At 35.4% G+C, this 12852-nt stretch overlaps 1 protein-coding gene across 2 annotated transcripts in view; it reads right to left on the bottom strand.

Annotated features, from left to right (window-relative positions):
• The window catches only part of PHTF1 (putative homeodomain transcription factor 1), a 45948-nt gene that overhangs the window by 21303 nt on the left and 11793 nt on the right, over nucleotides 1-12852 (bottom strand). For both annotated transcript variants that reach the window (XM_027610177.1, XM_027610186.1), the window contains 2 exons: nucleotides 4108-4177; nucleotides 3253-3411 (listed from right to left, as the gene is read on the bottom strand). In XM_027610177.1, the coding sequence (XP_027465978.1) occupies nucleotides 3253-3411; nucleotides 4108-4177 (229 nt within the window). The remainder of the gene's footprint in view (nucleotides 1-3252; nucleotides 3412-4107; nucleotides 4178-12852) is intronic.

Below are 12852 nucleotides of genomic sequence, written 5' to 3' on the forward strand. Positions count from 1 at the left end.
AGTACCAAAGGGTCCATTGATGGATGAATATATAAACAAAATAGGGGACATACATATAATGGATTCTTATTCACCATTAAAAAGGAAGGAAATGCACATGCTGGGTATGGATGAACCTTAAAAACATTAGGCTAAGTGCCACAGGCCAGGCTCAAAAGGACAAATACTGCATGGTTCCACTTATATGAGGTATCCAGAGTTGTCAAATTCACAGAGAAAGTAAACAGAATGGTTGCCAGGGGCCTGACCTTGGTCAGGGAATTAGGGAACCAGGCAATTATTGTTTTATAGGTACAGTTTCAGTTGGGAAAGATGAAGAAAGTTCTGGAGATGGATGGTAGTGATGGTTGCCCAGCCATGTAAGTGGGCTTAATGCCACCGACTGTATACTTAAAAATGGTGAAGGTGGTAAATTATACGTTATATGTATTTTACCACAATAAAAAAATTTGAGTTTAAGATCTAAGCAGGCCTCATAAGAAATAAAAATCCTACAAAGCTTTACTGAGAGATATAACAGAAGACTTGATTAGAAGGTGAGATATATCAATTTTCTTCCCATTTCCCCCAAATATATCTACATCTTCATGGGAAAGGGGGGATTACAGTCTTAATTCCAAATTATTTCTTTGTTTTGATTAGGATAAAATAATTCTGAATTATTTGAAAAAAATAAGCAAATTAAAACACCTAAGAAAATACTAGAAAAGCAGAATACTAGAGGAATACTTCTGCTCAATGCTACCACATATTAAACTATAGTAATTAAAGAAATGTGGTGCAGATATGAGAATAACAAGACAAACTGATGGTACAGAATATGTGTGTAGAAATAGACCATGGTATATATGAAAATTTAATGTATATAATTTAATATATCTCAACAAGAAAGAAATTCTTCAGTAACGAACATGTGGAAAATATTTAACTTCACTTTTATAAGCTACCAAAAAAATGTAGACTAAATTAGCAAAACAATTTTTTTGTATATCCAATTAGGTAACAATCTAAAATGATAATAATGCTGGTCAGACTGTGGTAAAACAGGCACTCTCATCCACTACTTTTTTTTTTCTTAAGATTTTGTTTATTTATTTGAGAGAGAGCGAGAATGAGAGAGAGAACACGAGAGGGGGGAGGGTCAGAGGGAGAAGCAAACTCCCTGCTGAGCAGGGAGCCCGATGTGGGGCTCGATCCTGGGACTCCAGGATCATGACCTGAGCCGAAGGCAGTCACTTAACCAACTGAGCCACCCAGGCGCCCCTCATCCACTACTTTCCAAAAGAAGTGTGCCACTAGCAATTTCATTTTATGTTCTAAAAGCCTTAAAATGTTTATATTCTTTGATCTCTTAATTCAATTTCAGAGAATTCTAAGGAAGTAATATAAAATATGAAAAATTTTGTTTATGATGGCATTATTAATAGGAAAAAAAAAAACCCAGGAACAATCTAAATGCTTACAATATGGGAACAGTTATATAAATTATGGTACTTTTATATAATGGAATATTAAGTAGCTATAAAAAGTATTTATGGTAAGAGACATAGACATGAAAATGATTATTTTAAATGTTGGTGTATCCATATGATGGAATATGATGCAGCCATTAAAAATGACAGCCATTTCATTACAATTAAATAAAACTAAAAATTCAGTTCCTTACCCACACCATTCACATTACAAGTCCTCAACAGCCACATAGGACTGGGTAGTACAGACACAGAACATTTCTATCATCATAGAAATTCTATTGGACAGCACTGTCACAACTTTAGAAAATTAAACTTATAGATTTGTAAATTCATACATTTATCTTTCCCTCTATAACTTTATTAAACTCAAAAAAAAAAAAGCCGGCACAGATAAAAGAAAACAAAAATCACCCCAAATCCTTCCACCCTAACCCAACCTTCACCTACTCTGTTCTAATTCATGTCTTTTTGTTCAGGTATAACCAGAGTGCATACATGGTCCCATTTCGAAAAGTATTCCTGGTAGGCAGTGGCCATATAGTGGTAAAGAGAATGTGCTGGACTCCTGCACATAGTGAGAAGAGAAAAGCCAACATCAGGTAGTTGTGTAATGCAGAAATTAAAATAGATTCCTGGGGAACGGTAGGACTATTTAGAAAGTATAGATAGGGATGGCCTCTCAGTGAAAGTTCCCTCTGAGCTCAGATCCTAGAGATGAGAAAAAAGATAGCCATGTGAAAAGCCTTAAGATTGTTTCAAACAGAAGGAAGAGCTCAGTGCAAAGCACAGAAAAAGGCTCGCTCCAGCAAGCAAGGAATAGGGCGCGGCCTCTGAGAGGCCAGCAGGGAAGAGATCATGGAGGGCCCTGCAGGCTGCAGTGAGGAGTCTAGATTTCACTCTAAGGCCAATGAGAAGTCTCTCAAGGGTTTTAAGCAGGAAAATGACATGATACAGATTCTACTGTAAAAGATTTCTCTAACTGGTGTGAAAAGAATAGTTGATAGAAAGGAGGCTCAGAGTACATTATTCCAGTGGTCCAGGCAAAGCGATGCTGGTGTGGTAGACCATAGTGGGGGGAAAAAAAAATCCAGACTGCCATGTTGGATATGGTAGGTTCAAGATACCTTTTAAATCTCTATACATAGGGCGCCTGGGTGGCTCAGTTGGTTAAGCGACTGCCTTCAGCTCAGGTCATGATCCTGGAGTCCCAGGATCGAGTCCCGCATCAGGCTCCCTGCTCAGCGGGGAGTCTGCTTCTCCCTCTGACCCTCTCCCCTCTCATTCTCTCTCTCAAATAAATAAATAAAATCTTTAAAAAATAAATAAATAAATCTCTATACATAAATGCCTGAAAGCAGGCAGTTAGATTTACAAGTCTGCAGTTCAGCAGAGATCTGGCCTAAAGATATAAATTTGAGAATCACCAGTTTATCAGCTATATTTAAACAATGGGGTTTGATGAGAGTACTTAGAGGAGAGAATCCAGGGTCCAACCTTGAGGTAATCCAATATTCAAAGGTCACACAGAACAAAGATTGAAAAGACCTGGCCAGTGAGACAGGTGGAGAGAAATTCAAGAAAGATGAGTTAGACAACTGTGTTTGCCTCTGTGAGCAAATAAATCTAAGATGATCTCCAAATGGTGTATATCCTTTCATTTCTTTGCATTTTAAACTCTCAAATGATCGGGTAAATGTAAGGACAGTAAAGTCTGCATTATCTAATAGCAAAAGCAGCAAAGAGAAACAGTCACAGTTTATTCCACCCTTCTCATTACCTTGCATGAGGTAAAGTAGTAGCAGCCAAACAAAGATTCTTAAAGAGGTAACCTGAATCCACCAACTGCTGAACAATGGAAACAATACAACTCGAACGAGCCCCTTCCGAGTCAGAGATGTCCATGGAATTTCAGGTTTGGCTTTGGCAAATGTTGAGCCTTTAAATATACAATAAAACAAAACATCAAACATTTACATATACTATATTAATGCCTACTTGTAACACTGTATTAAAAACAGCTGAGAGCAAAAATCACCATACAACCTGTTTGGTTAAAAAGAATCCTCGGGCGCCTGGGTGGCTCAGTTGGTTAAGCGACTGCCTTTGGAGCAACTGCCTTCGGCTCAGGTCATGATCCTGGAGTCCCGGGATCGAGTCCCACATCGGGCTCCCTGCACAGCAGGGAGTCTGCTTCGCCCTCTGACCCTCCCCCCTCTCATGTGCTCTCTCTCTCATTCTCGCTCTCTCAAATAAATAAAATCTTTAAAAAATAAATAAATAAATAGAATCCTCTTAGATGTTCATTAAATACAATAACTTCTTGCCTCAATCACTAAGACAGGAGCTGAAAATAAGTCAGGCTGACTCGAATGTTATACAATATATTTTTCTCAATTACACAACAGTAGTTTCCAAGTTCATCCCTCTTTCATCCTAATGTGATTTATATAACTACAGAGAACCAAAGCAAAGGGAAAAAAAAATCCCAAGGCCTGAATGATGAAGGAAGAATATTCCTTTTGGAAATTAAAGTACACCGTCAAACAGGGATGATATCTAAAAAAGAATCTCTAGCACCACTATGAAATAATATAATAAAATACATAAGAAACAAACCAACTTTAGAACTCACCTCTGATTAAGTCAACATCAATCAAGTCTGGTTTTATGTGACCCATCTTTTTTGGTTTGTTTTTGAAGCCCTAGTATAAAACAAAACCAAACCAGAGTTAAGGGTAAAAAGCCCTTTTAAATACAAAAGGTAAACTTACATTTCTTTTTTTCTATATCTGACACCTTTTTACTGGGGACACTTTAATCCTAATGTTCCTTAAAATAACTTATCATTAATGTTTTAGTTTGTAGTTTACCAAGTAATGCAAGAATATACGTTTATCACTTTTTAAAATGATCCAACAATGCCAAAGGATCAGGAAGTACAAAATAATAGTCCCTTCACCCCCTCTCCTCTCCTTCCGGTTTCAGTCATTAAAAACAAATAACTTTCATCTTTTTTTTTTTTTAAACCGGTTCTCTTGTTATTTACTTCCATACTTTTTTTTTTTTTTAAGTAAACTCCACATGCAGCATGGAGCCCAACATAGGGCTTAAACTCACAACCCTGAAGACCTGAGCTGAGATCCAGAGTCAGGTGCTTAACTGACTGAGCCACCCAGGTGCCCCTACTTCTATATTTCTAAATAATATGTTTATACTGCCATTTTTTAATTTATTGATTTTAGAAATAATCCACTGACTCCTAATACCGCATATGAGAATTTAGCTCTCTTACACAACTAATCCCCACATCCTAACTTCCACCCCAAAAACATAAATCCTTGCAATAGTTACATTAATTTTTGATAAATCAGTAATTAGTAGTTATGATATGATCACTATGAAATATTGTTCCCTGTAAGCTATATTTTATATTCTCCTAATTCACTCTATGGAGTCAGCTAAAACATCATTTTCCAAATACTCAAATGCCAGAAAATTTATCAAAGTCTTTTTTTCTTGAAAAAAAAAATTCCTGGAAAGGCCCTTCCCAGAAACTTCTATCTTCCTGCTGCAATCAGACTGGTAGACTGATTGCTCTCGGGACTGGCTGCACAGCTAGCTCTCTATGCAGGACTTCTCACTAACACCCTGACAACTCCCTTCACCTCTGTGGTGAATCTCTAGCTCTTACATCCCATGTCTTTCTGGAGTGCATCCTTCAGAAGCTTCCTGAGAAAGGGGTTACAGAAGATACCTTTTTTAAGCCTCGCATGTCTGAAAATGAATTCATTTTACCCTTATGCCTAATAAAAGGTTACACTAGAGTGTAGAATTCTAAGTTGTTAATAATTTTCCCTCAGGAATTAAGACATTGCTCTACTGTTTTCTAGCTTCCAATGTTGCTGTTACAAACTCTAGTGCCTTTCTGATTCCTGATCCTTTGAATGTCAATTGTTCCTTTCCTCTGAATCTTCACTTTATTCATGGTGTTCAGAAATTTGATAATGATATGCCTGGATATGAGTCTTTTACATCTCTTGTGCTGAGAATCCCTTCTATGTGGCTCTAGGGAAGTTTTCTTGTAATTTATTTTTATATTTCTCCCCTTCTCAGATTTAACTTCCCTATTTTCTATTTTTTTAATTTAATTTAATTTTATTATGTTATATTAATCACCATACATTACATCATTAGTTTTGATGTAGTGTTCCATGATTCACTGTTTGCGTATAACACCCAGTGCTCCATGCAGAACGTGCCCTCTTTAATACCCATCACCAGGCTAACCTATCCCCCCACCCCCTCCCCTCTAGAACCCTCAGTTTGTTTCTTGGAGTCCATAGTCTCTCTTGGTTCGTCTCCCCCTCCAATTTCCCCTCCCCCTTTATTTTTCCCTTCCTATCTTTTTTTTTTTTTTTAACATATAATGTACTATTTGTTTCAGAGGTACAGGTCTGTGATTCAACAGTCTTACACAATTCACAGCACTCACCATAGCACATACCCTCCCCAATGTCTATCACCCAGCCACCCCATCCCTCCCACCCCCCACCACTCCAGCAACCCTCAGTTTGTTAACTTTCCTATTTCTTACCTCTTTTGTCTTTTTGACCTGCTTTCTAGAAGTTCCTCAAGTTCTATTGAATTTTTCATTTTGACTCTTTGAGTTCATTTCTTTCTGTTCTTTTTATTTTGGAGGATTTATTCAAATACCTAATAATCACTGGCTTTCTTTATATATTAGAATGAAGCACTGAAAACCTGATGGACTCAATATTCTACTTCAAGGTACATATCCAAGACAAATGTGTATGTATTTCACTAAATAATGTGTACAAAATGTTCACAGAAGAATAATTTCTAAGAGCTCCAGACTGGAAACTACCCAGTGACTATAATTGGATATTGCCCATCAACAGTAGAATGCATAAATTGTGGTGTTGTACAATTATGCAACATGAATGAATTTCACAAACATAAAACTGAACAAAAAAAATTAGACTCAAATGTGTATGTGTTGTATAATTTCATTTACGTAAAGTTCAAAAAGGCAAAATTAATCCATAGCACTAGTAGTCGGGATACTGGTCTACCTCTGTTGGTAGTAGTGACTGGAAGAGTATGGAAGGGAAGCTTCTATGGTACTGCTAATTATCTATCTCTTGATCTTAATGCTGGTTACATGGTTACATTCAGTTTGAGAAAATTCCTCAACCTTTACACTTAAAATTTTGTTATATATGCATAAGTATATCCATATTTACTGAACATGTTTTACTTCAACAGAAAGTCTGTAAAACTTATTGGAAGCTCTATGTATATGAGCATAGCTTATAGACTTGGGATTTCACTGCAGAGGAATCAACCAGCTTAAGGGAATCACCAAATGTCAATATCTGGAGGCATTTTTTGTGGGGTCATTCAAGGCTCTTCAAAGAATTTTCCAGTATTCACCTTGGTTGAAGGTTAGGAAGGCTAAAGATTTCTGTGGTGGAAGTCTTGAGATTAAAACAAGGGGCTCACAATTCTGCTTTTAGTATCGTGATTCTTGCCTGCCCTTCAGTGTCCACAGACCCTTCTCCAGTGAATTTTCTAAGAAACATCACCAGTCTCCTTCATAAGGGCATTGTTGCCCATCTTTAAGGGATTGATGAGAAGACAAAAGGTTCAATCTCTATGTATACAAAGTTATTCAATCCCTCATTTAACTGCCTCACATGAAACCTGGTGAATTCAAGTCCTAAGCCTCTCTGGGGAGCTCTGCAGGGCAACTGGCATTTTCCCCTGCTCTCCTAGCACTCTCTTCTATTCATTTTTCATCTTCCATATATGTGTTGATTCCTTTACTACTGACATCTTCCTCCTCAATCTTTTTCCTTGACTTTATGGATGCATTCATTTTATACAACCCCTTTATGGATTCCTTTCATGTAATTTAGTGGTAACTCAGAAAGGAGAGATTATAAATTTAGTGTGTGGCCAATCTACCACATTTAACCAAAAATCTAATCATAATTTTTTTTCAGGGCATGAAGAAAGAATCCTTTCAGGGACTTTGTCTTCTACCACCTCAAATTAAAAGTAAGTTTGTGAATTATCTTTTGTGTTTCAAACTCCTGGTTTGACTAACAGTTTTGTTTCAATACTATTAATAAATAAAACCTTTAAAAGATGAATTTTAATCTTATACTCAACATGTGTAAATGCTAATCCAGCTTTTAAAATTAGATATTTAAGCATTAAAATTAAATTAAAAATTAAAGGTTACAGCCATTTGCTATTTCCCTATTTCAGACATTTAGCCAGTATTGATCTTTAACTAAACAGATTTGGCCAATTTCTCTTAAGTGGATCCTATGTTTCTATCCATTTCAACTACAAACTATAGATTTTAGAGAAGAATGTTCTAAAACCCTACATGTAATAAAATTAAATCTAAGGAGGAATCAAAATTTGAAAGTTAGACATTTCAGAGAAAAAAATAATCCTCTGGAACACACGTACACTAATTTTTGAAACATGCATAATATCCATCGGAATAACAATTATCTTGGCTACATACAAAATTAGAAATTAAAATTTTTAAAGTAAAAATATCAATGTATTATTTTCTAACAGACAAAGACCTTGTGGACCTTTATTTCCTTCAGACAAATACCCAGAAATGGGACAGCTGGATCAAATCATAGTTCTATTTTTAATTTTTTGAAAAGCCTCGATACTGTTTTCCATAATGGTTATACCAGTTTACATTCCCACCAACAGTATATAAAAATTCTCTTTTCTCTACATCCTCACCAACACTTATTATCTTCTGACTTTCTGATAAGAGTCAAACAGTCCTGACAGGTGTGAGGGGATATCTCACTATGGTTTTGATTCACATTTCCCTGATTATTAGTGATGTTAAACACCTTTTTCATATACCCATTGGGTATATCTTTTTTGGAAAAATGTCTGTTCAGGTCCTTTGTCCATTTTTAATTGGATTACTTGTTTTTAACTATTGAGGTGTAAGAGTTCCTTATATATTTTGAATGTAAACCCTTTATCAGATATATGGTTTACAAATATTTTCTCCCATTCCATAGGTTGCCTTTTCATTATTGCTTCCTTTGCCATGCAAAACACTTTTTAGTTTGATGTAGTCTCACTTGTTAATTTTTGCTTTTGTTGTCTGTGCTTTTTTGTCAAATTCAAAAAACTCTTGGCCAATGAGCCCCTGGTTTCTTCTAGGACAATTTCAGGTCTTACACTTAAGTCTTTAATCCATCTTGAGTTGATTTTTATGTGTGGTGTAAAATAAAGGTCCAATATCATTCTTCTGCATGAGGATATCTATCCAGTTTTCCCAACATCACTGAAGAGACTCTTTTTCCCATCACGTATTTTGACACCTCTACCAAAGATTAGTTGACTGTGTAAGCATGGGTGTATTTCTGGGGTCTCCATTTTGTCCCATTCATCTATGTGTCTTTTATGACTGTATCATACTGCTTTGATTACTATAGCTTTGTAATATAATTTGAAATCAGGAAGTGTGATGCCTCCAACTTTGCTCTTCTTACTCAAGGCTGCTTTAGCTATTTGGAATTCTTTGTAGTTCCATACAAATCTTAGGATTTTTTTTTGCATCTGTGAATAATACCATTGGAATTTTGATAGACTGCTTTTAATCTCTAGATTACTTTGGGTAGTATGGACATTTAACAATATTTCTTCCAATCAATGAACATAAGATATCTTTCCTTTTTTTTTTGTCTTCTTCAATTTCTTTCATCAATGTTTCATAGTTTTCAGTGTACAGATCTTTCACCCTTGTGGTTAAATTTGTTCCTAAATATTTTTTTCTTTTTGATGCTATTTTAAATGGAACTGTTTTCTTAATTTCTTTTTCAATAGTTCATTGTTAAGGTATAAAAATTTTCATTTTCATTTGTCTCAAGATTTTTTTTTTCTCAAGATATTTTTGATTTCCTCTTTGACCTATCGGTTGTTCAAGAGTATGTTGCTTAATTTCCATATATTTGTGAATTTTCCAGTTTTCCTCCTGTTACTGATTTCTAGTTTAATACCATTGTGGTCAGAAAAGGTACCTGAAATAAATTCAATTTTCTTAAATTTATTAAGACTTGTTTTATGACCTAACAAATGATCTATTCTGGAGATGTTTCCATGGGTGCTTGAAAAGAATGTGTATTCTGCTGCTGTTGGAAAGAATGTTCTTTATGTGTCTGTGAGTTCTATATGGTCTAAAGTATAGTTCAAGTCCAATGTTTCCTTAGGATTTTCTGTCTGATCTACCCATTGTTGAAAGTGGGGTACTGAAGCTCCCAATGATTATTGTATCATTGTCTATTTTTTCCTATAGGTCTGTTTATACTTGCTTTATATATTTGGGTACTCCTACATTGGGTGCGTAGATATTTACAACTGGTATATTCTCATTGTTTTCTTTCTTGTTCCGATAGTTTGTTTTTAGTATAGAGAAATGCAACAGATTTTTATACATTGATTTTGTATCCTGTGACTTTACTGAATTCGTTTATTATCACTGTTTTTGGTGGAGTATTTAGGGTTTTGTAAATGATATATCATGTCATCAGCAAAATGTAACAGTTTTACTTCTTCCCTTCTGATTTGAATGCCTTTTATTTCTTCTTCTTGCCTAATTGTTCTGGCTAGGACTTCCAATACTAATGTTGAATAAGAGTGGAAAAATGGGCATCCTGTCTTGTTCCTGATCTTAGAGGAAAAGCTTTCAGCTCTTCACCACTATGATGTTAGCTGTGGACTGGGAGATCTCGCCTTTTGTGACAAAATATATGGACCTTGAGGGCATTATGCTAAGTGAAATAAGTGATACACAAAAAGACAAATAAAATGTGATCTTATATGTGGAATCTAAAAAAAATTAAAAACCCAAAACTAACAAACCACGCTTATAGATACACAAAAGAGACTGGTGGTTGCAAGAGCTGGGGGTGGGAGAAATGGGTGAACTGTGTTTTTCTATTAGTTTAAAGAAATTGAATAAAAATTAAAAGTAATAATAATAAGGAAATATTGGTCTCAAAAGACACATTAGATACAATGGACTTAACAGATATACACAGAACATTCCATCCACAAGCAACAGAATACACATTCTTTCTCAAGTGCACATAATAAATTCTCCAGGATAGATCATATCAGGCCACAAAACAAGTCTTAATAAATTTAAGAAGAATTTTTTCTTTTTCTGAACACAATGGTATGAAACTAGAAATCAATTACCAAAAAAAAAAAAAAGGAAATTCACAAATGTGTGTAGATTAAACCACATGCTACTAAAAAAAAACCAATGTGTCAAAGAAGAAGTCAAGAGAGGAATTTAAAAATTTGAGAACAAATGAAAATACAACGTACCAAAACTTATGGGACGAAACAAAAGCAGTTCTGAGAGTGAAGTTCATAGTGATAAATGCCTACATTAAGAAAGAACCCTAACAAATAAACAACACCTTAACTCTACAGCTCAAGAAACTACAAAAGAGGAACAAAGTCCAGAGTTATAGAAGGAAATAGCAAAGATCAGAACAGAAAAAAATGAAATAGAAACTAAAAAGAAGACAACAGAGAAGATCAACAAACTAAGAGCTGGTTTCTCTAAAAGATAAACAAAATTGACAATCTTTAGCTACATTTATCAAGGGGGGGAAAAAAGAAGACTCAAACAGAATCAGAAATGAAAGAGGAAATGTTACAACTGATACCATAAAAACAAAGGATCATAAAAAAACTAATATGAACAATTATATGCCAACAAATTGGACAACCTAAAAGAAATGGATAAACTCCTAGAAACACAAAACCTCTCAAAACTGAATCAGGAAGAAATATAAAATTTGGACAGACTGATTAATAGTAAGGAGATTGAATCAGTAATCAAAAACCTCCCAACCAAAACAAAAGTCCCATACCAGATGGCTTCACTAATGAATTCTACCTAACATTCAGAGAATTAATATCAATCCTTCTCAAACTCTCCCAAAAAAACAGAAGAGGCAGGAATGCCTTCAAACTCATTTTATGAGGTCAGCATTACCTTGACACTAAAACCAGACCACGGCACTACAAGAAAAGAAAATTACAGGCCAATATCCCTAATGAATGTAGATAAAAAATTCTCAACAAAACATTAGCAAACTGAATTCAACAATACATTAAAATGATCACACACCTCAATCAAGTGGGATTTACTCCAGAGATGCAAGGATGGTTCAACATTCACAAATCAATCAATGTAATATGTTACATTAACAAAATTAAGGATAAAAATCATATTGTCATCTCAATAGATGTAGAAAAAGCATTTGGCAAAATTCAACATCTATTTATGATAAAAACTCTCAGCAAAGTGGGTATAGAGGGAATGAACATCAACATAATAAAGGCCATATATGGCAAGCTTCATTTTTTCATTCACTTGATTTTCTACATATATATTACTAATTCACCTTGAAACTCTCTATAAGTGTTACAAATTTGCACCCAATATACTCAAACACAACAAATACCAGTTTCTTTTTTTCCCCCTTAAAGATACCTATATTAGTTTTCTATCTTCCTCCTTCTTTCTGGTCTCATTGTTTTCCAGGCCTGATATAAACTGTCATCCTTGGGCATCTCTTAATTATCCTGGAGTTCCCTTCGGAATTCTCACTCTGTGCTGGCTATCCTGTTTCCTGTACTATGAATTCCTCTTTTTTGGTTTACTCGTTCATTATAATACAGTATATGTTTTCCCATGCTTTCTGAGAGGGGACATGGGTGATATATTTTTTTGAAACTTTGAAGATCTGAGTATATCTTCATGTGGTGCCTTATACTTGGCTAATAAACTTGGCATAAAAACTCCAACAGTATGGGGGTCAGAGAGCATCCAGTTTGTTGAACACATCCACACCAGGAGGGTGACATATCCCAACTCCACAGGAAAACAAGCTCCTATGCTCTGGATCCTCCCAGACCTTGCCCTATGTATCTCTTCATCTAGCTGTTCATCTGTATCCATTATCATATCCTTTAATAAACTGGTAAATGTAAGTAAGTGTTTCTCTGAGTTCTGTAAGCCTCTCTAGCAAATTAATCAAACCTGAGGAAGGGGTCATGGGAACCTGATTTGTAGCCACGCTGGACAGAAGTTGTGGGTAACCTGGGGACCTACTACTTATGATTGGTATCCATAGTGGGGTGGCAGCAGTCTTATGGGACCGAGCCTTGTGGTATCTGACACTATATTCAGGTAGATAGCGTCAGAGTTGATTTGAATTGTAGGATCCCCTGCGTGGTTCCAGAGAGAACTGCATGGTGTTGGGGAAAGCTTCCACATGTT

The sequence above is a fragment of the Zalophus californianus genome, chromosome 4 (assembly GCF_009762305.2).
Source record: "Zalophus californianus isolate mZalCal1 chromosome 4, mZalCal1.pri.v2, whole genome shotgun sequence".
Lineage (NCBI taxonomy): Eukaryota > Metazoa > Chordata > Mammalia > Carnivora > Otariidae > Zalophus > Zalophus californianus.